Here is a 26,860-nt window from a genome sequence, read left to right as displayed (position 1 = left end):
AGACTGCATCTGTGGAAGGAAAAACAAAGCGGTTTCAAATTGGAGACAAATGATCTTTAACCTGAAACTTTCATTCTGTTTCTTCTCCCACACTTGCATTTCCAGCATTTTCTGATTTTATTTTTAAGGTTCCAGCAAATGCATTTTGTTTTTTGATTTGCTTTGGAAACAATAAATAAGATTGTTCTCCTTTTACCCCAGGAATCTGGCTAACGTGGAGGAGATTGGAACCTGCTCCTATATTAACCATGTTATCACCATGACTACAGTCTACATTCAGCAGGTAAGTGAAAGATTTACAAAAGGACTTTCCTCAAAATGTATCCAGCACTTTGTATTCAAAAACAAAAATAATTTATTCACACAGTAGTATTTTGCATGATTTTGGCAGAGATTTAAATATTTATTTGTTATTTCAATTGAGCTTTTTGTGCTTCAGACAATAATTGTAACTGATACTCAAATACAGTTAAAATACAGTACTTAAATAACAGGAGAGCTATGATATGACTTTCAAAAATAATAATGTAAAGGCCTGGTGGAAGGAAGAAGTAGGAGATCATTTTTTGAACTGGGAGAAAGAAAGGAACATAAGTGCATGGCCAAATAGGTGCAATGTTTGATAGTGTCTTGTAAAATTGCCCTTGTTCAGTTTGGTAGCATAAGTTCAGAAATATCTAAAATTGTACATTTGAATTTCTTACCAGATGAATGTGCATTGTAGTGGTGGTGAGAACAGTAAACAAACACAGAGTAGAAACCAGGTGGGAAATTAGTGCAAGCTCACTGTGATGTGAATTTTCTTTTATTGCAAGTTGAAAAGCAAGACCAAAGAGAAAGAAATGGCAGACCAAACGCCAGCTGAAGATTTTGTAAGGCATGCACTCATCTTCTGCGAGAGTCTCTATGACCCATATCGAAACTGGAGACAGAGAGCAGCTGGGTGAGTGAATGAAGATACCAAAATAAATGCTCAACATTTAGTTCTGTTTCAGTGAACTCTATTTAAAAAGTAATTTTAGATTAAATTTCGAGATACAGCACAGTAACAGGCCCTTCTGGCCATTGAGCCTGTGTCCCTGAATACGCCAATTAATTTACAAACCCCATACATTTTTTAAAGAGTGGGAGGAACCTGGAGCATCCGGAGGAAATCCACACAAACATGGGGAGAATGAACACACTCCGTACAGACGGCGCTGGATTCGAACCCAAGTTGTTGGCACTGTTGTGCCGAACCTTTTATCTGGAATTCCGAAAACTTGCAACCTCCAAAAACTGGCACTTTTTTCAGTAACTGACATCTGCTCATCAAAGATGGAGTTTGGCACCAAACATGACCCAACACAACTCTAGCTCAACTCCCGTGTATCCCATCACATTCCGGTACTTTATAAGTGCCTCTGAATCACCTATATTGAAGCCTATCCAGGCACTTTCAGTCAGCCCAGTGGTGGCTCAGTGGCTGTCGACACTACCCATAATCCCCATACAGCTGAAACTACTGTGCCAGCACAGGGGAATTAAGAAAGGGACCGTTCTCATGCACTGGTATAGCGGGGGGAGAGAGAGAGAAGGCAGTGTGACTTGGTTGAGCAAGGGGGAGAGAAGGCAGTGCGAATTGGGCGGTTGAGGGGGGAAAGAGAGACAACAGCGTGACTTTGGCAGGTAAGGGGAGGAAGAGAGATGGTAGTGCAACTCGGCCAGGCGAGGGAGGAGAGAGTCAGCAGTGTGACTCGGGAAAGTGAAGTGGGAGTGATGGCAGCATGACTCGTGAGGGCAAGGGGGAAAGAGACGGCAGCGCGACTTGGACAGGTGAGGGAGGAGAGGTGGCAGTGCGACTTGGGCGGGTGAGGGAGGAGAGATGGCAGCGCAACTCAGACGTCGGGGGGGGGGGGCGCGGTGAATGTCCCAGTGAGACTTGGGTGGGCTTCCCGATGATCCTGGTTAAATGGTTAGGCACCTGTAGTGTTGTGCAAACTGCTAGGCTCACCGTGCCACCCATTTGTTAAAATAGTGACTGATTTTGTTTTTACATTGCCCATCTATACAAGGGGTTGACATGATTTTGATCCAATGAAGCACGGTTGTAATAGTTGTTGATATGAACCAAATGCAGGTAAATGGGATGTACAGTCAGGCAGCTTGGTCTGACCTCTTGACCTCTCTGGTTGGCCCCAGGCTGGTGTAATTGTGTTCAGTTCTAGAATCCACACTTCAAGAACAATGTCAGGATCTGAAGAGGTACAAGCAAAGCTAACAAGATGACACAAATAATTTTATGGAGATATTGATGAAGATAGATCTGTTTTTCCCAGGAGCACAGAAGCAGGGGGAAGGATTAATGGTTTTCTCTTGAAAATTGAACGGACTCCTAATATCTGGATGCATTGCTTGAAGGTGATCACATTCTATTGGATCTTTTGAAAGGAAGATGCATATGTCTATAATTGGTTCTCTTATAGACACAGTGAAGGAGGGGTGTGTCTCCATAGGTAATGCAACAGCCCATTCATGTTGATCGAGCTTCATCTCCATGTTCTCTGCTTCCTGCACTTAATTTATTTCATCCCATGTTCTATATTCCACTGCATCAAGCAAGTCTACAGCAGTCCTCTCATGCTGTGAATTCATCTAACGTTCATGGACCTGAACAAACATTTGCTAACCCTGCTTGAGACCCATCCCTCCCTTCACACTGTAATTGCCAACCTGAACAAGCATATGCCAAGCCCACAGGTAAAATCAGGCTTGACAGCTCATTCAAAGTACTGGCATAGCCTTGAGATGCCAAATGTCTGCAGTCAGATTGTGTTCAGTAATTCGCCATAATTTCTTGCTCGTCCATAAAACCTGCCAGCAATCATGGAGGATTGGACATTTTTTTATTCATGTGTTGTTTTAATTAGGTATGTGAGTATTTCCAACAAATGCATCAACCACCCAGCATTACTTCTTATAGTAGTGTGTTTCTGATCTTCCAGATTTTGATAAACCTGGGAAATAAGGTTTTCAGTCGAATTGCAATGCCACAAATGGAATTTAGCTGAAAATTCAGGAATGTAGTTGAAAATGACAATTCTGTCCAATTAGAATGTTATTTTTATTACACTGCATTATGGTGTTTATCGTTTGTGTGAATTATTACACCAGAATAGAGAAATGAATAATTACCAAAAGTCACAGACTATCAATGGGAGGAAACACAGATGTTCTGAAGCATTCAGCTCTGTTTAAAAAAAAGCATTCAGCTGTGTCATCTTATTGCCAAACATTTGTGCATGTAAAGTTTATATTGTGCTTCAAAGACACTGCAGTTCCATTTCAGTTTGTGGAATTCGGTCACATCTAAGGATATTCGTTCTTTCAATTTGCTGAATTGGATGTAGCAAGCATGTATTTTTTAAGACTTGTAGTTTTGAACTGTCAGATCTCCCATCACGATTCCTGATTATAGCCTTTAACCTGCCAGAAGAATTTGTTGCAGACACACACCTATAATCTTGTGCAGTAGTTATTATTTTAGGATTGGAATTAAATTAGAGTTCAAGAGACAAGTACCTACTCTTTATGCAAACCTCTGACCAGTATTTAAATCCCTGCTTTTGTTTTAATGAAAATGTTTTGTCCTCTTGTCAGTCCCTCTCCTCCTCCACCATCAGATCATCACAAAGCCATCTGGTTTTGTTGGTGAGGACAGTAAATAGATCCAATCGCTGGCTGTGCCAGAGAGCTGATTGAGTCTGAATGACCTTAACCATTTCCAGACTAGTTCATGAAGAAACCACCATTTTGGTAACAATAAAATCATATTAATAGCATTGAAATGCTAGTAAAGAAATGTGTATTCCCAGGATATGTTTAGATATCCTATTTGGCTGAAGTGACTAAGTCAAACAAATGCAAGGAATTTTATTTTTGTGTTTTAATGAATAGAATATATTTTAAAAATTTGAATATACACTATACAGCAGAGATCCAGCAAGCTTTTCTGCAAACTGGAACAACTTTTGGCCAGCTCTAATATTAAATTTAAATCACAAATGGCGAGGGGTTTGTTTTGCATGACAAAGTAATTTTGATTTTGTCTTTGATGACTGAGATTGGCAGTTGAATCTTTAATCCGTGAAGGTCACAAACTATTGTTGACATACAAGTTTCCTTTGCTTTCAGTTTCATATCTGTAAAATGAATTGGTGACTAACTACTGGAGTTGTTATCACTATACAGTAAAGCCCCTCGCATTTGGCACCTATGGGGTTTGGTAAACGAGGTTAAGTATACTCTCTATTTGCTTGAGATTGTGTGTTCCGGATTGGCGAACTAACGGCAAAGCGCACCAATTCTAAACATCAATATTTTTTTAACCTATTTATTCTCCACGATTTTGCCGGTGTTTGAGGCTGCCGGTTGCTTGAATTCCAGACAACATGAGTTTTACTATATTTGATTCTGGTTACAACTATTGAAATACTACACAAGTCAAACTGAGTGTGGCAAAACCAAGGGATTTCGGAATGCAGACACAATTCTTTGAAATCGACATCACAGGGTGATAGGGTTGTCAAGAGAGCTTTTGGCATATTAGCCTTCATAATTGGAAGTTTTGAGTACAGGAGTTGGGATTTTATGTTGAAATTGTACAAGACATTGGTGAGGCCACATTTGGAGTGTTGTGTGCAATTTTGGTCAGCTACCTACAGGAAAGATATCAATAATATTGAAAGTGTGCAGAGAAAATATACGATTGCCAGGACATGAAAAGCTGAGTTTTAAGAAAAGGTTAGGAATTGGTTAGGACTTCATTCCTTGGAGTGTCAAAGAATGAGGGGAGATTTCATAGTGGTGTTAGGAATTAAAGTACCTTTAAAGAAATTGCTCGAGACAAAAATTGAGAACAAAGAACATTTATTACTACAACAATGCAAAGTTGGGTGCTTCCCCTTACCCTGGGAATACACACAGACACTGGGGCTCACCCAACTTTTATACAGTTGATTTCAGTGTAGGAATACCCTCCCCCTTACATTCTTCTGCCTCCTGCTGGAGAGGTTTGGCATTAGGCAATCCTGCCTGCCTACGTGCAATTTCAGAATACTTGGAGGACCAGGGGGGGGTATCCTGTCGGTGTCCCTTCATGTTATTGTCCTTATTCACACCTTCCTGATTCTCAGGGCTACAGTCTCTTGATATGCAGAGTTGACTCATTCTATCTAGGGTTGGCTAATTTCATATGTATAAATCTGTCTATGGTTAGCTAATTAGAAATGTATGACTTGGTACTTCTGTCCAGGGCTAGGAGACCCTTATCTGATCCAGACTACCTCAACTTCCTACATTCTATTGTACCTTACCATTCCTTATCTTAGTCCTATGGTCTTGTCACAAAGACTAGAAGATTCTTATGTTAATCGTGCTGACTCTGCTTTCCTGCATCCTAAGCCCCAAGCTTATCCTGTTTGAACTGGTTACAGCCATTTTACTGATGAACTTTAGTTTCTTCCATGTTCATAATTTTAGATCAATTTTCCCATCTCTCACAATCCTCACTTTTCTTTTAGATCAGTAATACTGATCTTTCACCATGATCAGTGTTACTGATCTTTGGTTACTAGTGTCAGTGTGACTGATCCCCCCCCCCCCCCTTCCTCACTTTTCTTTTAGATCAGTAATACTGATCCATTTGTTAGGAATTAAAGTACCTTTAAAGAAATTGCTCAAGACAAAAATTGAGAACAAAGAACATTTATTACTACAACAATGCAAAGTTGGGTGCTTCCCCTTACCCTGGGAATACACACAGACACTGGGGCTCACCCAACTTTTATACAGTTGATTTCAGTGTAGGAATACCCTCCCCCTTACATTCTTCTGCCTCCTGCTGGAGAGGTTTGGCATTAGGCAATCCTGCCTGCCTACATGCAATTTCAGAATACTTGGAGGACCAGGGGGGGGTATCCTGTCGGTGTCCCTTCATGTTATTGTCCTTATTCACACCTTCCTGATTCTCAGGGCTACAGTCTCTTGATATGCAGAGTTGACTCATTCTATCTAGGGTTGGCTAATTTCATATGTATAAATCTGTGTATGGTTAGCTAATTAGAAATGTATGACTTGGTACTTCTGTCCAGGGCTAGGAGACCCTTATCTGATCCAGACTACCTCAACTTCCTACATTCTATTGTACCTTACCATTCCTTATCTTAGTCCTATGGTCTTGTCACAAAGACTAGAAGATTCTTATGTTAATCGTGCTGACTCTGCTTTCCTGCATCCTAAACCCCAAACTTATCCTGTTTGAACTGGTTACAGCCATTTTACTGATGAACTTTAGTTTCTTCCATGTTCATAATTTTAGATCAATTTTCCCATCTCTCACAGTGGTATACAAAATCATGGTGGGTATAGATGAAGCAATTGCAAGCAGGTTTTTCCATGAAGTTTGATGAGATTAAAAGCTAGAGAACATAGGTTCAGGGTGAAAGGGGAAAAGTTTTAAGGGAACATTTGGGGGAACTTCTCGCAGAGAGTGGTGAGAGTGGAAAAACTAGTTGCAGGCTGAACTGGTGAATGTGGGTTCGATTTCAACAAACAAATTTGATTTCAATAAACAAGGAGGGTTATGGAGCCCTATGATCTGCCTGCAGGTCGATGGGATTATGTGGAATATTCAGCACAGACTAGATGGCTTGTTTCTGAAGTAATAATCAAGTCAACCATCCCCTCCCCACTGATGGTCTTTTGATTTGTTATAGATGGTCTGCGTTAGTAAAGGAACACTTAAGTTGGCCTGTAAAAAGGTCAAGAACCACTGTTTTAATCCTTAGTGTGAGGGTGTATAATTATCTGTTGTTATGAGCCCAAAGGACCCCAAAACCCAGCAGCAACAGACATTCACCAAGACAAGTGGCTTTCAAAACAAGTTATTTTTAATCAACTTCAAACATTAAAATAGAATCAAACATTAACTTAACTCTATACTTAACTAACCCTCTTCTAATTCTAAGCTCACATTTATGCAATGTGTGTGTAAATTCAAGAAAAGTTCTTTGGTTCACAGTTCAATCTCACTTCACCTTCCAAGTTCTCTGGTTGCAGGCAATCACCATACTGTGCACAGAATTTAACATGTATAAAGTTCACCAGGCTTGGTGCTTAAAAGGTAAATGTTTACTGCTCAGGAAGGTTCTTGTAGAGTTTGCAGAGAGAGATATTTGTTGCTCCAGGATTTTCACAAATGAGGTACCACCACCGGTCACCTCAGGGTTTCGCTGATGAAACTTGCCCCATCAGGGTCTTTTGGATGGTAACGTCTTTCTTCAAGCTACCACAGAGTTCCATTCTTTCCTCTATTTCAAGAGAAACATCAGACAGATAGCACTTCCCGCAATCTACTGCTCTGGAACTTGCTTTCATTAGTTTCAAACAGTTTTCCCTGGATTGCACTTTTCAGTGACTTGTCAGTGTCCCACACACTGACTGACTGAGCTGTTAACTCTCTCTCTTTTCCAACTGAAACTCCAAAGAGAGCATGTGACTCATGTCTTGCAAAACCCCCACCTTCCTGAGCAAAGCAACAGGATTTCTTTCTTCTGCTCCCATCTGTTGTTAGATAAACAAAATCCAGGAGTGACCTTTCTATGAGCACTTTGCAGAAAGGGTGCTGATAGACAGCATGACTCCAGCAAGACAATGGTCATGGATTTTATGATGTCAGTTCAATTAGTACCAACTTGTGAAAGGTACTTATATTCTCCAGAGATCTTGCAATGTGAATTCTTCAGTCTTTCAAATAAGATCTGTTTTAAAATGTGTGAGTGTATGTGACCTACTCTAAATCTTATAAATTCTCCCCAAATATGAATACTGTTACACTGTGGTCTGTCCTAATTCTAACAATGGCATCAAAATCCATATATTTGTGTGCTGAGGAATATTTTCTGTTGAGAAGCCCTTTTTAAAAAAAAAAGAAATATTGAAGCAAAGACATCAGGAAACTAGAATTTTGCTGCCACGGTTCAATAGCTGAGTTTAAGGGATAGAGCATAGAACATAGAAATCTACAGCACAATACAGGCCCATCGATTCGCAGTTTTGTGCTGATGTAAAATCTTACTCCAACAACTGCCAATAATTTATCAGCAGCACAATCTTGTGTTTTTCTCAGCTCCATGAACCTATCTAACAGTCTTTTAAAAGATCCTATTGTACCTGCCTCCACCACTGTTTCCAGCCATGCCTTCCATGCACCCACCACTCAGTGAGGAAAAACTTGCCTCTTGCATTCCCCCTGTACTTCCAAACACCTTAAAAATATGCCCCATCGTGTTAGCCATTTCATTCCATCCACATGATCAATACTTCTCATCATCTTGTATGCCTTTATCAGGTCACCCTTGTTAGAAATAGATGTACCTTTAAAGAAATTGCTCGAGACAAAAATTGAGAACAAAGAACATTTATTACAGCAACAATGCAAAGTTAGGTGCTTCCCCTTACCCTGGGAATACACACATACACTGGGGCTCACCCAACTTTTATACAGTAAATTTCAGCATCAGAATACCCTCCCTTTTACATTCTTCTGCCCCCTGGATGGGTTTGGCAGAGGCAATCCTTCCTGCCTACGTGCAGTTTCAGTATACTTGGAGGATCAGGGGGTATCCTGTCGGTGTCTTCTTATGCCATTATTCCCATTGTCCTTATTCACATCCTAGCCCTTGTCCCCATTCACACCTTCCGGACTCTCAGGGCTACAGTCCCTTCATCTGCAGGGTTCGTTAATCTTGTCTAGGGTTTACTAGTTAAATATGCATACTTGAAAAATCTGTTGTATGGCTTACTAATTATATATGTATAACTTGCTAATACTATCTAAGGTCTTCTAATTATTTATGCAAGCCTTGCTAATTCTATCTGGGGCTTGGCGACCCTTATCTCATTCAGACTAACTCTACTTCTATTCTCAATTGTCTGTCCTTCTCTCCTTCATTCAGTGAACTTGCTGGTGTAGGAGATTCTTATTTTACTCAGACAGTGTCAGCTTCCTGCCTTCTAATATCCATGTCTCATGTTGTTTGCACTGGCTTCATTCATTTACTTATGTATCAATTTTATTTTCTTCATTTCTTAATGTTCATATTGCAATGTCAGTTTTTCTCATCTCTCACACCCTCACCAAGGAGAAAAGTCTATGTTCACTCAAACTATCTATGTGAGGCATGCTCTGCAATCCAGGCAGCATCTTTGCAAATCTCCTCTGCACTATCCATAGCATCCACATATTTTCTGTAGTGAGGTGACCAGAATGGAACACAATATTCCAAGTTGGGTCTATCTAAGGTCTTGTACAACTGTAACATCACCTCATGGCTTTTGAACTTGGTTCCAAGGTTAATGAAGACCAATATATGCCTTTGTAACAACACGATCAACCTGTGCAGAAGCTAGAGTGTCCCTTGGATATGGACCCCAAGATCTTAGTTCTTCCACACAATTCAGAATCCTCCCATTAGCATTTTATTCCGCCTACAAATTTGACCAAAATGAACTACTTCCCACCTTGCTGGTTTAAACTCTGTCTGGCACTTCTCAGCCCAGGTCTGCATCTTTTTAATGTCCCTCTGTAATCTCTGGCAGCCCTCCAGAGTATCCACAACATCATCAACCTTTGTGATATGTAAAACTTGCAAAGCCATTCTTCCACTTCCTCATTCAGGTCATTCATAAAAATCAAAGAGAAAGGGTCCCAGAACAGATCCCTTGGAACACCACTGGTTACTGGTCCAAAGCAGAATACAAACCATCTACAACTGCCCTCTGCCTTCTCTGGCCAATCCAATCCTGTTTCCACAAAGCAAATCCTCCTTAGATTTCATGCCCCTTAGTTTGTGAATGAGCCTTGCATAGGGAAACTTAACATCTGCTGTACACAACATCCATGGCCTACTGTCCTGATTGTGCTTTGTTATAACCTCAAATAATTCAGTCAGGCTTGTGAGACATGACAAAGCCTTTCCCTGACAAAGCCATGCTGATTATCCCTAATCACATTATGCTTCTTTAAATGCTTTTAAATCCTGTTTCTCCAACAGCTTGCCCGCCACTGAAGACTAACTGCTCTATAATTTCCTGGGTTATCACTTATTTTTGAACAGTGGAATAACATTTGCAGCCCTCCAATCCTCCAGAACTGCTCCCGTCCCTAGTGATGATACAAAAGTCATCATCAGTAGCTTAGCAATCTTCTCTCTCTCATTTCCCACAGTAGCCTTGGATAAATTTTCTGGTCGTGGCAATTTATCTAATTTCATGCTTATCAAAAACTCTAACCATTCTCTTTCATAATATCAATATGCTCTAGCATTTCAGTCCACTTTAAGTCATCCTCATAATTGCCAAGGTATATTTGAGTGCAGAATAGAACTCTGCTTTCAAATAATTTTATCCTTCTGGATGAGCTTGGAAATGGTCTGTACTTGTAACCTAAAAATATCTTGAAGTATGGGAAAAACAATATTGCTGGGCTTTGACTTGTAAGATCAAGCATCACCTATATCATCGTGGGAGAGAGAGGGCAGGCTAGGACAAATCAAATTGTTTCAAATAGTCTGCTCCATTCAGGCACTGTGAACTAAATGGTCATCAGTGAGTAAGATTATTTGTTTCTTATTTTATTGAGTAATGCATTATTCAAAATAACCAGACATCATGGACCATCAAGTAAACAAACACGAGGGACGGTAGATGCTGGAAAACTGGATCAGCACACAAAATCTGTCCACTCCTCCAACATCAGATTCTGAACAACAAACTCAGTCAGGGGCTCATTTCAGGACTCTTACTTTTGCACTTGATTTTTTTTTCTCTCTGAATTGTACAATCACTTTGTTTACATTTCTTTATTTGTTTACATTTGTACATAAATTAGTTTTTTTGCACTACCAATGAATGATGATTCTGCCTCGCCCGCAGGAAAATTAATCGTGTATGTACTCTGACAATAAATCTGAAATGCGTATCTGAAATGCTGGAGAAGCTCGGAAACAGGCAGCATTCATGGAAAGCAATAGGTGTTCAAATAGTTGAAGTGTTTGGGCCGAAATCTGATTGCCTTCCATGGATGCTTCCTGAACTGCTGAGTTTCTCCAGCATTTTGTGCATCGAGCAACGGAACATCATTTGGAAAACAATAACATTTTTTTAACATGTTCCTATTACAAAAAAAGTGACAATCTTGGAAGTTCAGAAGATGATATAAATGGTGAATTCTTGGATGCTGTCACTGTACCTTAATTGTATTAACTCATACCTGTCAACCATCCTCCCTTCCTTAATTTAATGATTTTTAAAATATATAGTCAGGTCATCCATCTTACCTTTAAACTTTGTTTTATTTTCCAGCATTATTGGCACTTGGCTGCAATATGCATTACCTTCCTCACCATCCCATTATCCCAGGCTCTTCCACTCGAACTACTCCCAGCTCTTCCCCTCTGTAGAAACTGAGATATAGTTATAGTGGCACTGACACATTGCAATGGAAATTATTGATGTGGTACAGTGGTTGCAGAGAAAAATGTAAAAATTGTCATTCCTGTATTTTCATGAATGAAATGTATTTTTGAAGTAAAATGTTCACACACTTGATAATTGCAGCATCATCTAAAGTGGATTCACTTTAACTTACTGGCCTGTTTGACAGAAGAAAGGCTCCAGAATTCATCTGGATTCTGTGCATTCATTCACTCCATCACTGGAGAACACTTAGTGGACCTCCTAAATGTGGAATTTTTGTTGTTATCTGAGCTGTGCTTCATCATCTCAGCAATCCTTTGGTACCTGTGAATGGTAACAACGATTCTCCATGTCCTTTTCCAGTAATGTGGTCAGTATGGTGGAGAAGAGCCGACAGAAATATAAGGCAGCTTGTCTAACTGTGGAGTTCATCCCTTTCTTTTATCGTAAGTACGCTGTTACTGCTTTTCACTGCTCTGTTCAAGTTGTGTGTTGAATTGTTTTTCCCAGACTTCCCCAAACCTTCCAATAATGGACACTTAAACAGGAATTTGATCCCGGTGAATGAATGGTATTGTAAAATTTATATTTTGCCAGGCTTGCCTGTGCATATGAAAGCAATGAAAAGGATTCTTGGGTATCTATCTTATTTTCCCACTCTTAGGTGGTTCAGTCATTTGTTTGCAGATTTAAGGCTTGTTCTTGAGACTCGGTTACTTTTCCATTCTAAGAAACTAAATTGTGTTGGTCTGAAATTGTATGTGCAGAGCCACTCACTAATACCAACAGATTGAATTAACTGATGCTATTTGCTGTGTTTGTAATATTGGGAGTTGAGTTTTGTAGTAACGCGTCGAATGAGTTATGTGATGATGTTGCAGTCATGCAGCAAAGACTAAGCATGGTGGGGGGTGGTGAGGGAGAGAGGCGCAAGAGAAGACCAAATCAGTGTTATAAAATTGAGGTTTCAGTGTGCTTTCTCCAAAAATTCTGAACATTGAAGTGGTTTACGGCATTTGCTTCTCAACTGAGCCTTTTTTTTAAATTACCCACCTCCCAAAATAAGGTGGGAAGAAGGTTCCTTTTACTTTTGTGTCACCAAAAAGAATTAATGAATTGATCAGTATGGGGGAAAAGATGGATGTTCCATGTTTATGACCTTTGCTGTATTGAGCTTATTGATGTTTAGAAGCCAGTAACTGGTGATGAAATGGCTGTTAATGGTACAAAATTTTGAGAGGATTACTTGATAAATACTGTGCACTAAATTCTAAACATTGTTTTATGTGATATGTGATCAATGGTGACAATAGTGACTTCCATCTCCAACAAGACCAATCAGTTTAAAGCTGCCATTCTCGACATTGTTTTGGCTGTGATCCCCTTAGGACTCTGCTCAAAGTCATGGTGAAGCAGTTGTTTTTTTCTTGCTTCTCTCCAACCGTCTATGTAAAAAAAAGTTACTTGAGGTGAAAAGAAATCAAGGTTTTTACTTGAATGTGCTGTGGCCCCAGAGGCTCATTGAATGGCTGGTTTAAAGAGTTATTCTTTTGGCCTCACTTTTGCCGAGTCATAGATTTCCGGGTGGGTCACATGATAGAAACTTGAGAGCACAAAATCAATGTTTATGCTCTAAATGGATTACTGAAGCAATTCTGCTTTATTCAAGTTATTTTCTCAAGGGAATGTAAAATGTCTCAAGGTACAGTTTTGAAGATATTCCCAGTGTCCTGGTAAGAGAGATGAAGTACTTATGAACAATTTGGCTGCTGTCTTTCACTCACCCAGATATGCCTGCATTTTGAACACCTTGTAATGCACCTTGGGACCTTAAGATGCTCCAGATAAAGATTTTTCTTTTATTTCTGATTTCCCAAGCAATATGTGGTATAATGATAGGGGTAGGATGGGGTTCTAGTGTGATTGAGATGTTACAAATGACAGCTGTCTTTTGGATTGTATACATCAAAGGTAAGCCTTCTAGTTACTGCTAAAAAGTGCATTTGTCAAAATTGCTGGATAGAGAAACCCCTTCCTTGTGTTCTGCTACGGTCTACCATCAATGGATTTGCACACATGCATTATCAGTTTGAGTCAGGTGATGTAGATTTTCTGCTGCCATGTGGGTTGGAATAAGAGTAACTGATCTTTGAAAGAGAAAAAAGGATGTTGTTAGTAAATTTTTTAAAAGTGTGTACTTTCTATTGTAAGAATTTTCTAGGTTGAAATATAACTTTTCAATTTATCTTTCAATTGTACACAATCCCCTGGACTGTTGTGTAAAATTAAAGGACAAGATGAAAGTGAATTGAAGAGGTGCTTTGAAACAGAATGTCTGTATCAGGAAGGAATAAAGGAATGGATTACCAAAAGCAATGATGCAATTTATAAAAATAGTTTGTCAAAAATGGTAATCACAGAGAGCGAGTGGAAAGAAATTTGAAAAAGTTGAACAATAAGGCATTCATTGGTGTATAGAAATTATTAATCATGAAAAGGGTCGTTTCCTTGTATGGAATTCAGTCATTAAATTTTTCTTCTTTACACAAACATATTTGCTTATCAGCCTTCCTCAAGTTGATTTGCCCCTCTGAGTCCTTTCGTACATAATAAATTTGGAATCAATGTATCAGAGATTGAAATGTTTTCTGTGTTTATGTAAGCCTTTGAGACTTTGGGATATCCTGTTGGTATTTGATACTGTTAGTTGGCTGACAGTAGATGACACAACATAAATGAGTCCTTTGTATTCAGAGCTTCGAATATTAAGCTAATGTTTGTGATGATAACTGACCTGGCGAAGGGAACTGTTAATGGAAGCTGTTAAATGGTACGCAGATGGTGGAGGTGCTTGGATATCCAACATCTGACCACCCCAAACCCCTATCTAAAATGATAACTGAGCTGGCGTAGGGAACTGTTTATGGAAGCTGTTAAATGGTACGCAGATGGTGGAGGTGCTTGGATATCCAATATCTGACCACACCAAACCCCTATCTAAAATGATAACTGAGCTGGCATAGGGAACTGTTTATGGAAGCTGTTGAATGGTACGCAGATAGTGCTTGGATATCCAATATCTGACCACCCAAACCCCTATCTAAAATGCTGTTTTTTTTAATGGTATTTCCAAATTTATGGCCCCCAAGTTGGTGTGGCGTGTCCTCGGCTTTAAGTGTTGCCAGTTCCTTGGCCAAACAACTCTACCTTCTGGGCAGACCTCAAAACTAAGGACAATTTGCTTCTGCCCCAGCTACCACTTGGTAGCTGGTATGGCTAAAGTGGGACCCATGGCCTCTGCCATGTATAGTGGGTTGTATTAAAGAAAGTTGATGTGTCAGCATACAGGAGAGAGATTGAAAACGTGACTGAATGGTGCACCAACAACCTTACACTCAATGTCACCAAAACTAAGGAGCTGATTGTTCCCTTCAAGAAGGGAAAACCAGTGTTATACAATCCAGTGATCATTGAGGGAATCAGAGGTGGAGAGGGTAGGTAAATTTAAGTTCTTGGGAGTCACTATTTTGGAGGATCTTTCCTGGACCCAACACGCTAAAGGCATCATGAAGAAAGCACGTCAGCACCTCTACTTCCTCAGAAGTTTGTGGAGGTTTGGAATGACATCAGAAACCCTGGAAAATTTATCCAGGTGTGTGGTAGAAAGTGTGCTGACTGACTGCATCACAGTCTGGTACGGGAACATCAATACTCCGGAGCATAAAGACCTCCAAAAGGTAGTGGACACTGCCCAGGACATCATAGGAAAAATCCTCCTCACTATCAAGAACATCTAAAGGGAATGCTGCTGTCGGAGAGCAGCAGCAATCATCAAGGATCCACACCACTCAGCGCATGCTCTGTTCTCGCTACCTTCAGAAAAGAGGGGGATGGTGCCACAAGATTTGCACGATCAGGTTCAGGAACAGCTGCTACCCCTCCACCATCAGACTCCTCAATGACAAACTCAATCAGGGACTCAGTGAAACAGTAAAGTCTGCAAACGCTGTGACTGTAGTAATAGCACGCCAAAGTGCTAGAGGAACTGAGCATCTTTGTCTCTATAGATGCTAGTACACTGACATTTCGGGCCTGAGCCCTCCTTCAAGGAATAAGCCAAAAGCAGGAAATCTCAAAGTCTCAGAATTCACACAATGCTGCTGGGGGAGGAATCCAGATCAATAAAGGGCATTAATTGAATAGGATAAGGGATGAAATGAGACAGAATGGAGAGATAGGGAAAGGCGACAAGGGAAGGGGGGGTTACAAAATCCAGAGGTCTAAATTAATGCCATCTGGTTGAAGATGAGGTGTTGTTCCTCCAATTTGTGGGTGGTCTGATTCTAGCAGTGCATGAGAGCATGGCAGACATGTCAGCAAGAGAATGGGATGGAGAATTGAAATATATGGCCACTGGGAGATCCACGCTGTTGCGGCGACAGAGCTGAGGTGCTCAACAAAGCAATTTCCCAGTCTGCGTCAGTCCCTCCGATGTGAGGAGAACACTACAAGACCACCAGGTGCAGTCGATGACCCCTGCAGATTCACAATGTTGCTTAATTTGTAAGGTCTGTTTTGGGCCCTGAATGGTGGTGAGGAAGGAAGTGTGGATGCAAGTGGAGCATTTCCTGCAGACACAGGGGTAGGTCTTAAGGGGAAGATTGGTGGGGAGGTAGGAATGGATAAGGGAGTCACGGAGGGAACTCCCTGTGGAAGGTGGAAGGGAGGAGAGGGGAATATGTGTCTCGTGATAGGATCACGTAGTAGGTGGTGGAATTGGTCAAGGATGTGTTGGATGCAGAGGGTGGTGGAGTGGTAGGTGAGGATGAGTAATCCTCCTTGTTGCACATGGAAGAGGGGGCCCAGGGCCAAAGAATGGGTAATGGAGGATGTGCAGGTGAGTGCTGAGTTAGTGGGAGAGGGAAAGCCACATTGTTTGAAGGAGGAGGATATCCCTGATGATCTGGCATGGAAGTCCTCAACCTGGGTGCAGATGCGACAGAGGCGGAGGAATTGAAAGAATGGAATCTTTACAGGGGGCAGGGTGGGAAGAGGTGTCATTGAGAGGTAGCTGTGGGAGTTTATAGGAGATGTCTGTCGAGAGTTTGTCTCCCGAAATGGGGTCAGAGAGATCGAGGAAAGGGAGAATGTTGTTAGAGATGGACCAAGTGAATTTGAGGTCAGGTGAAAGTTGGCATCAAAGTGGATGAAGTCAACAAGCTCATCATGTGTACGTGAGGCAGCACCAAAGTAGTCATCGATGTAGCAGAGGAAGAGTTGAGGGGGCTAGCAAACAAAAAGGCAAGCATAGCTGGGGCCTAACCCTAACCCATGGCTACCCTTTTGACCTGGAGAAAATGGGATGAATAAAAGGAGAAATTATTCATGGTGAGGACAAGTTCTGCCAGCCGGAGGAGTGTGGTATGAATCAGGGACTCATTTAAGGACTCTTTTGTACTTTTTAAAAAAAAATTCTATGTGTGGCATAGTCAGTTTGCTTACATTTATTATCTATTTACAGTTCTTTGTTTACTTGTACAAGTATCATGACACATTATATGCATAAAAATACATGTATATGCTGTGTACAGTTTTTTTGCACTACCAATAAGAGGTAATTCTATCTCGCCCATAGAAAAGAAGAATTTCAGGGTTATATGTGATGTCATGTATGTACTCTGACAATAAATCTGATGGCTCATCATTCCCTTCCTGTTCATGTGCCTGTTTGAATGCCTCTTCAATTTTAAAAACTTTTCTCTTCCATCTATATACATAGTACACACTCCAATAAACATAAATTTATTAAACATTTTCTTATATTTAAAAAAAAACAAAACAACCCCCTCCCTTTCCACAATATAAATTCGTCAGGGCTCACATTTAGGTTGACCATAAAAACACATTCTTTGGGGAAGTCAATTGCATTTATACTACAGCAGCATCTATTATTGTTCTTTTTATTATTGTATTTGGGCCCTTGTATGATCAAAATATGGCTGCCACATCTTAATAAATAAGTCATATTTGTTCTTTAGGTTGTATATAATTTTTTTGATAGGCATGCAGCTATTCATCTCAGTCGTCCATTGTGCTATATGTAGAGTAAAGTCTGATTTCCAAGTAAGTGCAATACATTTCTTCACTACTGCTAAGACTATTTTAACAAATGAAATTTTGAACTTATTTCAATGAAATTGCCCAAAAGATAAAGCCCCGGGTCACCCATGAAGGCCACGCATGTTATAACCATATAACAATTTAGAGTATGGAAACAAGCCATATCGGCCCTTCTAGTCCTCACCAATTTACATGAAATTCCACTAGTTCCACCTACCTACTCCCATGCCCATAACCCTCCAATCTCCTCACATCCATGTACTCATCTAGCCTCCTCTTAAATGATAGAATTGACCCTGCCGCAACTACTTCTTCTAGTAGATCATTCCACTCAGCCACCACTCTGAGTGAAGAGCATCCTCTTGTATTACTCCTAAAGTTTTGCCCCCTAACCCTTAACTATGACCCCTTGTTCCAATCTCCCCTACCCTCCAGGGAAAGAATCTATTCACAACTACTCTATCTATTCCCTTCATAATTTTAACTACCTCTATCAAATCCCCTCTCAACCTTCTACATTCCAATGAATAAAGTTTCAATCTACTCAATCTTTCTCCGTATTCAAGATACTGCAATCCAGTACCCTCTCTACCTTATCTATATCCTTCCTATAGTATGGAGACAATACTTGGCCTCACCAATGCCTTAAACAGTCTCAACATCACCTCCCAGTTCCTATATTCTCTGCTATGATTTATATAGGCTAGCACCACCCTTCTACATGGGAATCCACCTTCAAGGATTGCTGAACCATTATTCCTCTGCATTCCTCAATGCTTTCTGCTTCACTGCATACATCCTATTTTGGTTATTCTTTCCAAAATGAAAACCTCACACTTATCTACATTAAACTCCATCTGCCGCCTTTCAGCTCACCTTTCCAAACAGTCCAAGTCCTTCTGTAGTCCATGAAAACCCTCCTCACTATCCACAATTCCCCATATTTTTGTATCGTCTGCATATTTATTCACCCAATATTCCACCCCATCATCCAAATCATTAATATAAATGACAAACAACAAAGGACCTAACACCGATCCCTGATGCACACCACTCGTCACAGGCCTCCAGTAATATCCTGCCGGAAAGGTTTCGCCTTCACTCTGGACCACTTAGCATTTAAAAACGTTCCTAATTGTGTCCCACACCTAAAACACATCTTTAATATTTCAGATTTTGATTTATGGTGGAGATACAATTGATGAAGGAAATTATATTAAACTAATCTATATCTTGCATTTATAATTGATGTCCTATTGTCCAAACACCAATCAGACCAACATCTTTTCATTATTGCAACACCTAGATCCGACTCCCATCTCTCTCTCGATCTCTGTAAGTCTGCTTTTGCACTTACATTCTGGAGAGCATAATACCTCTTAGTTATAAGTTTAGTTGTATTCCCCAGCCAAATCGTTTGTTCAATTTCACTAATTTCAGGTGGGGCCAAGTTTGGCCCCCATCTTTCTGTTAGGAATGATCTTAGCTGGAGAAAACAAAAGTCCCATTAGCTACTCCATATCTATTTCTTGTACTAAAGACATAAGGGATCCCTCCTCATTACAATCATCAATATATTTTCTTCCTTTGTCATACCATGAATTCAATGTTTCGTTATCCAGATTCATAGGCAGTCACACATTTTTACATAATTCTGTTCTTAATGATATACCTGCTTTTTTCCCAATACAGTCACTTATTTTTTTTGCCATATTCTAATCATATGTATTAATATAGAGTTATCCATCCTTTTTGTTATTAACTTGCCATTCTACTTGTAAATGAAGTCCTTCACTGTCCCTCTTTTATTGAAATCAATCCCATTTTGATCCATGTTGGGGATGGGGGGGATCTGTCTCCCTCCAAGAAGAATGATAAAAATCTTGTGCTGATGGATAATACTTAAAATCCAGAAGCCTATTGTTAGTAGGCGGTTGATTTTTTTTTTCTCACAAAATATTTCTCTCTCTTTATAAATGTGCAGAAGTCTGTTCTTTTAAGTAATGTGTGCTTTTCCATGTGCAATATTTAATGTTAGTGGTGAGTGATCTGATAGAAGCCTCGCTGGATATTCTTATTTTATCACTCTACTTTTAAACTAGGTAGACATTAAAAATAAGTCCATCCTAGTATGTGAATCGTGCGCCCTTGAGTAAAAGGAATAGTATCTCCCTCTGGGATTCAATTGCCTCCATATAGTGATAAGATTTAGATCCTTCATTATGAAATTGGTTTTTGCTGCTTTCGCCCTCATTGCTGTTCTTGCAGATTTGTCTAGTTTTGGGTCCAAGCAAAAATTAAAATCTCCTTCAACCAATATATTTTGTCTTCCCACTGCTGTTTTTAAGAAGATATCCTTCATAAAGGTCTCATCAGCATAATTTGGAGCATAAATATTCATAAATGTACCTGCATCTCCATATATTTTACAGTGTGCCTTCTGAATTGCTATCCCTCTGTCCTGGGTATACTTGTACCTCTCACTTTGTTCGTTTTAGATTGGTCACAGTGTTCGAGCTACCGAAAGAAAATAGACACACACACCGAGAGCAGTTCAGTTTATACAAGTCTTTATTACTAAATCTAAAGCTGAATTCAAACTACAATATGTAAGCCCTTCCCAATTATACTTATCAATGCCTGGACTGGTCCCAACTGCCAAGCGAGGCAACGACTGCACACTTGTAGTAGGTTGTCTGGGCGCCGGTAGCAGCTTCTCCACCTCCCTTGACCGGGACGTTGGTTGGAATCTAGAAGTTCTTCTTCTTGCTGAGAGATGTTGCCACCTCTCGGAGAGGCTCAAACTTCAGCAGTGGGACCATGGCTTATATTACCCAAAAGTTGTTTACTTCATATCTTATCTCTTTGAACAAATAATTTAATTATCTTCAAGGTTGCCTGACAGTCTGCGACCAACAAAAGAAAACTGCATCTCTGGGCCTCATGGTGGAATTTAGATGTGTCTACTAATTCAGATGCATCCCTGGGCCTCATAGTGTAAATTAGATTATGTCTGCTGATTCTAAAAAAAACAAGCAGGTTCTCAGCCTTGCGGAAGCAAAGGCTGCAAAAGTAAAAAAAACAGTTTAAATCTTCCATTACACCCTCTTGACTGAGAACCAAAGGAAGACTATATTATTTGTCCTACCCATTTTTAATTTATCATGTTCCAATTTTATAAGATGTGTTTCCTGCAAAAAAATATATCCAATTTTAATTTCTTTAGATATGCCAAAACCCTTTACCTCTTCATCATCCCATTTATTTTGTAAATATTAAGACTAATAAACTTTAGTGTTATATCATTGCCATTTTTCAAACAAGTATTGCATAGCAATAAAATCTTTCCAATTAAAAAAAATATTTCAACGTTCCCCTTGTGAGAGACGTTTCCCCCTTATGAAACACACATATATCTTGGGCTGACATCCTAGCTCTGCTGGATTCAGCCGGTCCCAAGGCCCCTCCTGTGTCGTTCTTTATTGGGCTTTCACTCTAATTTCCTAGCTGAGCCTTTTCTGCTTTAGGTTGCCTTGGTCATTTAACACTAGTTTTATCCATTTTTGACAATAAAATTCTGGTTTTTGAGTTTTTTTGACTACCTTTTTAATACTTTTTATGAGGGCTCTTTCAAAATACTTCTCAGCATGGCATTGAGACGCCATCTATACACAGTCTTGTTTTTACATTATCACAATAGTTAGTTCATGGCAAATGATCTGATAAAAGTCTTATGAAGCATTCAGTTTTTACCACTCTACTTTTTAACTTGGTAGACATTAAAAATAAATCAATCTTTTATGTGAATCATGTACCTTTGAGTAGAATGAGAAGTCTCTTTCTATGCCTCCGTATATATCAATCAAATTTGAATCCTTCGTAAATGATAGTGTCATTTTTGCAGCTTTTTCCCTTGTCACTGTTCTGGCTGATTTATCCAGTATTGGATCTAGACAGAAACTGAAATCGCCTCTGACTGTATATTTGTCTTCCCTCTGCTGTTTTTAAAAATATTTCCTTTATAAAGGTTTCATTGACATAATTTGGTTCAAAGATATCCATAAAAGTCCATGATTCTGCATAAATTTTACAATGTGCCATTACAAATATTCGACTTGGTCAGTCAGTGTCTCTTCTCTTGATATTCTTATTAAAATTGGTACTCCTCTTGCTTTTGAGCCAAATGAAGACAACATTACTTGTCCCACTCACCCTCTGTTTAATTTAGCATGTTCTGATTTGGTAAGATGTGTTTTTTGCAGAAAGACTCTAACTGCCTTTAATTCTTTTTAGGTGTGCGAAAACCTGCTTCTTTTGCATTGCCCTGTTTAACCCATTAACGTCAAGACATAAAATTTAGCATTCTATTCATATTGATTTTTAAAAAATAAATATTGTTTAACGATAAAACCTTTTTGATTGTTTAAATAATGCAGTGATCTTTCCCCTTTAAAAAAAACATATATCATGTCACTGCCCTGACGGTGACATAAATAGGAAACACCGAAAGCCTGTGAAAAAAAGTTTGCAGAATCCTTTGAGGAAGAAGAACTCCTCCCTTTAGTGTCATAATTTTATGGATACTCCTCACTGGGTGCCATTCTTCCCCCTTAGACCGGAGTCTCCATCTTGCTACTACTTTTCCCAAGTTTTCACTCTTCTGAGCTCTCAATGAACATTTCAATAAAATTACTTTTCAACAATAAATACAAGATAGTTTAAAAAAAAATATATAACTTTTACTTAATCCCATTGTAAACATTTTTCTTAGTATTTTTCTATAGCAACCTTAGCCTTTTCATAAACCTTGCAGGAAGTCTTCCACCTTATTCTTAGTCTTGGAAAATCGCCAATTATTTTCTGCTACTTTAACCCTCAGAGTCATGGGGTATCTCATTGAATATTTTAAGATTTTGGAATGTCATTGTCTTTTTTCCTCATCAAACTGCTACCTTTCTATTATCAAAGTAGGACTAAAATCTTGAAAAATTAGCACCCCAAAATTGTGGCCATTATTTTGCTTAGAGTGCTGCTCCCTGAATTGTCTCCCATTCCTGGTAACTCAAAAGTCTTACCAGGACAAGTCATGGTCATTGATTGCAGCTCTCCTAGGTCCAAGGGTCTGGTGAACCCTTTCAATCTAATTTTTCTTTGAATTTGTCTTCTCCCAGCACTCAAAGAAGTTAACTGGATCTTTTCCCTCGATTCTTTCTTTCAGTCCGATAATTTGAACGTTGTTTCCTCTGCTAAAATTCTCCATGTGGTCAATCTTGTCCAGCAGACCTTGTCTGTCCGACTCCCATTGCTTCACGTCTTTCTCCAAAGCTTTTAGCTTATCTTGTGTTTTTTATCAAGTCTACTTCTGCTTGGTTCATTCTTTCAATTGTCTTCAATGATTTATTTAATTTCAGTCCTGTCTCTCATTACATTTTCAACACCAACAAATCGGTTGCTCAAGTTTTCCATTTTCTCCAGGATAATAATTGGTTCTTGTCCCGACTCTCCAGCTCTGCTGGTCCCAAGGTCACTCTTGTGCTGCTCCCTTTCAGAGTTTTGTTCACTATTGCTGACTGAGGAGAAACTTCCCCAGTTCTTGTTCTCAGCTGACTTGGTTTCTTAACACTTGTCCATTTTTTTGTGAAAATATTCTTAATTTTAACCATCTTTTTGATACTCTTCACGGAGCGCTCGCTCAAAACATGTCTGTCCAAGTCCTTTGCATGGACATGCCCCTACCTCTTTAATGTTGTTATCATATCTGCTTCCACTGCCTCCAGTGGTAATGTGTTCATGACACCTACCACATTGTGTTTATAAACATGCAAATATACAGATGTCTTCATTGTACTTCAACTAAATGACGAAAGTGTTTTTTTGGAGTGGAGGTAATAGAGTTTGAACACTTCCTGATTCGTTCTATTGATCTGCTTCTCTTGTGAGGGAAACGTTATAGGGGAATTGTATCATTGTGTTGAAAATGATGCAACCAACCTTTCGTGCACAGATGCAGCCTTGTTTAACCTTCATCCGTATTGCAAATGGGCCTCTTGTGGACTTATTGATTCAGGTGTTTTACATGCTCTCATGTAGCAGGTGTTGGATGCCTGTCTGCAGGCAGGCATAGTTTGAGAAGAATGCCTCAGAGTCTCTCTTAATTGATGAAGTCAAAGGCTTCGTAAGATCAAGAAGCTCCTATGTGTTGGTGATGCTGCATCAGATTTTAATGCTTGGTAAATGTCATAGTCACAATTTCTAAATGGAAGCAATCCATACTACACAATGCAGAGTACAACAAAACAAAATTGTCATGGACCCTTGCCACATCTTTCTCTGTGGGGAACAACAAGGAGATTCTAGACTATTTTCAGATAAAGAATCTGTCTCCCCCTTTATTAAAGATGGACATGATAATGGTGTCTCTGAAGTTCACACTGTCTCCTCCTCTTCCCAGAGGTGGGAAATGAAGTTGTGAATTTAGAACTGCCGCTCTCTCTCGGAAGGTCTGAAAGCTTCATTAATGCCGTTCTCTTCTACAGAGGCTTTGTTGTTTTCAGGCATTCTTGACAACTAGTTGGTCCAATGTGGTTGCAGTGGACAGTCAGTGGGGCCCACATCAAGGATAGACCCTGGGTTGAGGATTCCTTCCAGCAAGCACCGACTGCCTCCATGTCCTTACAAAGTTCCCCTCCAGGGTCAGATGGTCATTGAGAAAGAAAGCAGACCAGCTGTCAGCAGACTAATTAGTCAAGTCAAGTGTATTGTCATCTGATTATTCAATTACAACCTGACAAGACAACGTTCTCTGGTCCTCAGTGCAAAACGCGCAGACACACAACCAGACATAACACACATACAAGTGTTTTTTTTAAAGACCGCAATGTTGGAAAAATCTGAAATGTTTAATGTAAATTAACATAATTACTCACCTCCCAGTTGTTTGCACCCCTTAAGTTCCTGCGTGCACGTTTGTTCTGGTGCTTTTACATGGAGCAACTTGGCCTGAGTCATCAGCTGGATGTTGAATTTATGAGGTGAGTTTTGTGGTGTGATTTAGACTGCAGGCTTCCCCCGAAAGGTAGTAAGGGCCCTGCAGGATAAATCACGGTGCAGGAATTGACTAAAAATCCTGCATTTTCCTTTTCAGACTACCCATGTAATGCTAAATTTTGTTGATTGTGCCGTTTGTTACATGTCAGCAGCCTAAAAACCCAAACAAAACATATGCAGAATGAGTACAGTATATTATCTATACAAATGAATAAATATTGCACAAATGAGAGTCTCGGATGAACAGTGCGAGCAGTTCCTTTAGTCTCATTGCCCGTGAGTAGAAGCTGTTCCTCAGCCTAGTGATGCTGGCTCTGATGCTCCTGTATCTCTTTCCCAACAGGAGCAGGTGAAAGATGCTGTGTGTCGGGTGGAAGGGGGCGTCAGTGATTTTGTTTGCCTTCTTCAGACAACAATCCCAGTAAATAACATTGATTTGGCGGGGGGGGGGGGGGGGGTGGATGGTGAACAGAGTGAATCCATTCATCCTCTCTGCCACTTTAAATCCAGTGCACAACAGCTTCAAGGCTGATCTTGATCTAACAATGACACATGACCATCTTCAGAAAATGAGAGAAGTGAAGGGACATGTTAGTAATTTGAATTCTTGAAATAGAGTGAGAAACAGTTCAGGGTTTTTTCTTCTTTATTTTTTTCTTATTTTACAACTTTTTTTCTTACAATTATTACAGGAACTGAAATGAAATCAGTTATCACCCTCTGATAATTCAGCTCTGAGGTTGGATTACACAGTTTATGTTTGTATTTTCTCTAGTTGGTAGGATATTTAGTAGTGGTAATAGTAAGCTTTATTTGTCGCTTTTTCAGAAATAAAAACGAGACAATGTTTCCCCAAACCCACGGTGCTACATAAAACTACAAACACAGAAGCAGCAGGTCTCAAAAGAGGTCACTGCAAGTGACTGTTGTGCCGCCATTGTGGGCCTTTAGCTGCCGCTATATCCCCATAGGAAAGTGAGATATCACTGAATTAAACTCTTCCAAATCTCCAGTGACACACAACTAATTAAAACATATTTTTTTAAAAACAGTGCCACAATACATTGATTTTCAAAGGCTGGGCCATGATTATAGAAGAGATGGGTCGAAATATATCTTTAGATGTTAAAATGTCCGCTAGAAACTGTTCACCCGATCCAAAGAGGTCGCTGCAGGCTACTACTACCACAGCCATCGAGGCCAGTTTTACCACTGTCTGCTGGACTCTGGACATTAATTTGCCTTTTTTAAAGGGAGACCACCTCACATAATTGCCGTCTCTCATGGTCGAAACTACAGCATCTTCCAGAGCCCATGACTCTGCCACTCCAGACACCTTGGGCACTCCTCTGGCTCCGCCGCTTCGAACACCTCTGACTGTTCCATGCCCTCTCCACAACCTCCAGCAACAGGCAACGTCAACTCGGCGCCGAAGACTGAAGACCACCTCGCCCCAGCAGAGGCCTTGATCCCCTCAGCCGTAGAGTCCACAGCATAAGCTCTGTCCCTCAGCAGACAAGTCTGTACACTTCGTGGCCTCTTTCGGAGGACTGCTCTTGCTCTGCGTTCCTCAAATTTCAGTGTCCAACTCCATGTTCCAGTCTCCATCCTTGTCCACTCAAAGCTAGAGCACCGTGCCTACTTGGGAGGGGGGGGTTCCTGTAGCACCCAGTTTGGAGAGGCTACTGACTCTCTTCTCAACAAGAAGTCTTCAACCAACACCTTAAATAGTGGAAATGGTTGTGGTTGTATTTTCAGTATTTAACATATTTTTCAAATTTGCCATTTCGCATAATCTTAAATGATTCTTTTGTATGTTGAGGCGGAATGGCTAGTGAGGTGGTTAGCACATTGCTTCCACAGCATCAGCGACCCCTGGGTTTGAATCTGTCGCTGACTGTAAGGCGTTTGTCCCATGTCTTTGTGGGTTTCCCCTGGGTGCTCTAGTTTCCTCCCTCTCTTCCCAATGTACGGGGTTAGAAAAATTGTGTAGCCTGGGCTTTTGCGTTGGAAGGGCCTGTACCATGCCGTATATCTAAATTTAAAAAACGTATTTTGTGACCTGACCTTGGAACTTGAAATTCCTGTGCAGATGCAATTACTTAATTGTCCATCAATAAAGAAATAGTTCAGATTGGCAATCTTGTATACTACAAATGGTCCACCAGTGATGGTG

At 40.1% G+C, this 26,860-nt stretch overlaps 1 protein-coding gene across 6 annotated transcripts in view; it reads left to right on the top strand.

Annotated features, from left to right (window-relative positions):
* The window catches only part of nbeal1 (neurobeachin-like 1), a 353,839-nt gene that overhangs the window by 135,828 nt on the left and 191,151 nt on the right, over positions 1-26,860 (top strand). For all 6 annotated transcript variants that reach the window (XR_011356411.1, XR_011356412.1, XM_069934130.1 and 3 more), the window contains exons 4-6: positions 202-283; positions 816-943; positions 11,881-11,963. Coding sequence is in view for 4 of the 6 variants with exons in the window: in XM_069934130.1 (XP_069790231.1) it covers positions 202-283; positions 816-943; positions 11,881-11,963 (293 nt within the window). In the remaining 2 variants the exon portion in view is untranslated. The remainder of the gene's footprint in view (positions 1-201; positions 284-815; positions 944-11,880; positions 11,964-26,860) is intronic.

Source organism: Narcine bancroftii, chromosome 4, assembly GCF_036971445.1.
Source record: "Narcine bancroftii isolate sNarBan1 chromosome 4, sNarBan1.hap1, whole genome shotgun sequence".
Taxonomy (NCBI): Eukaryota; Metazoa; Chordata; class Chondrichthyes; order Torpediniformes; family Narcinidae; genus Narcine; species Narcine bancroftii.
This window is presented reverse-complemented; position numbering and strand designations above follow the sequence as displayed.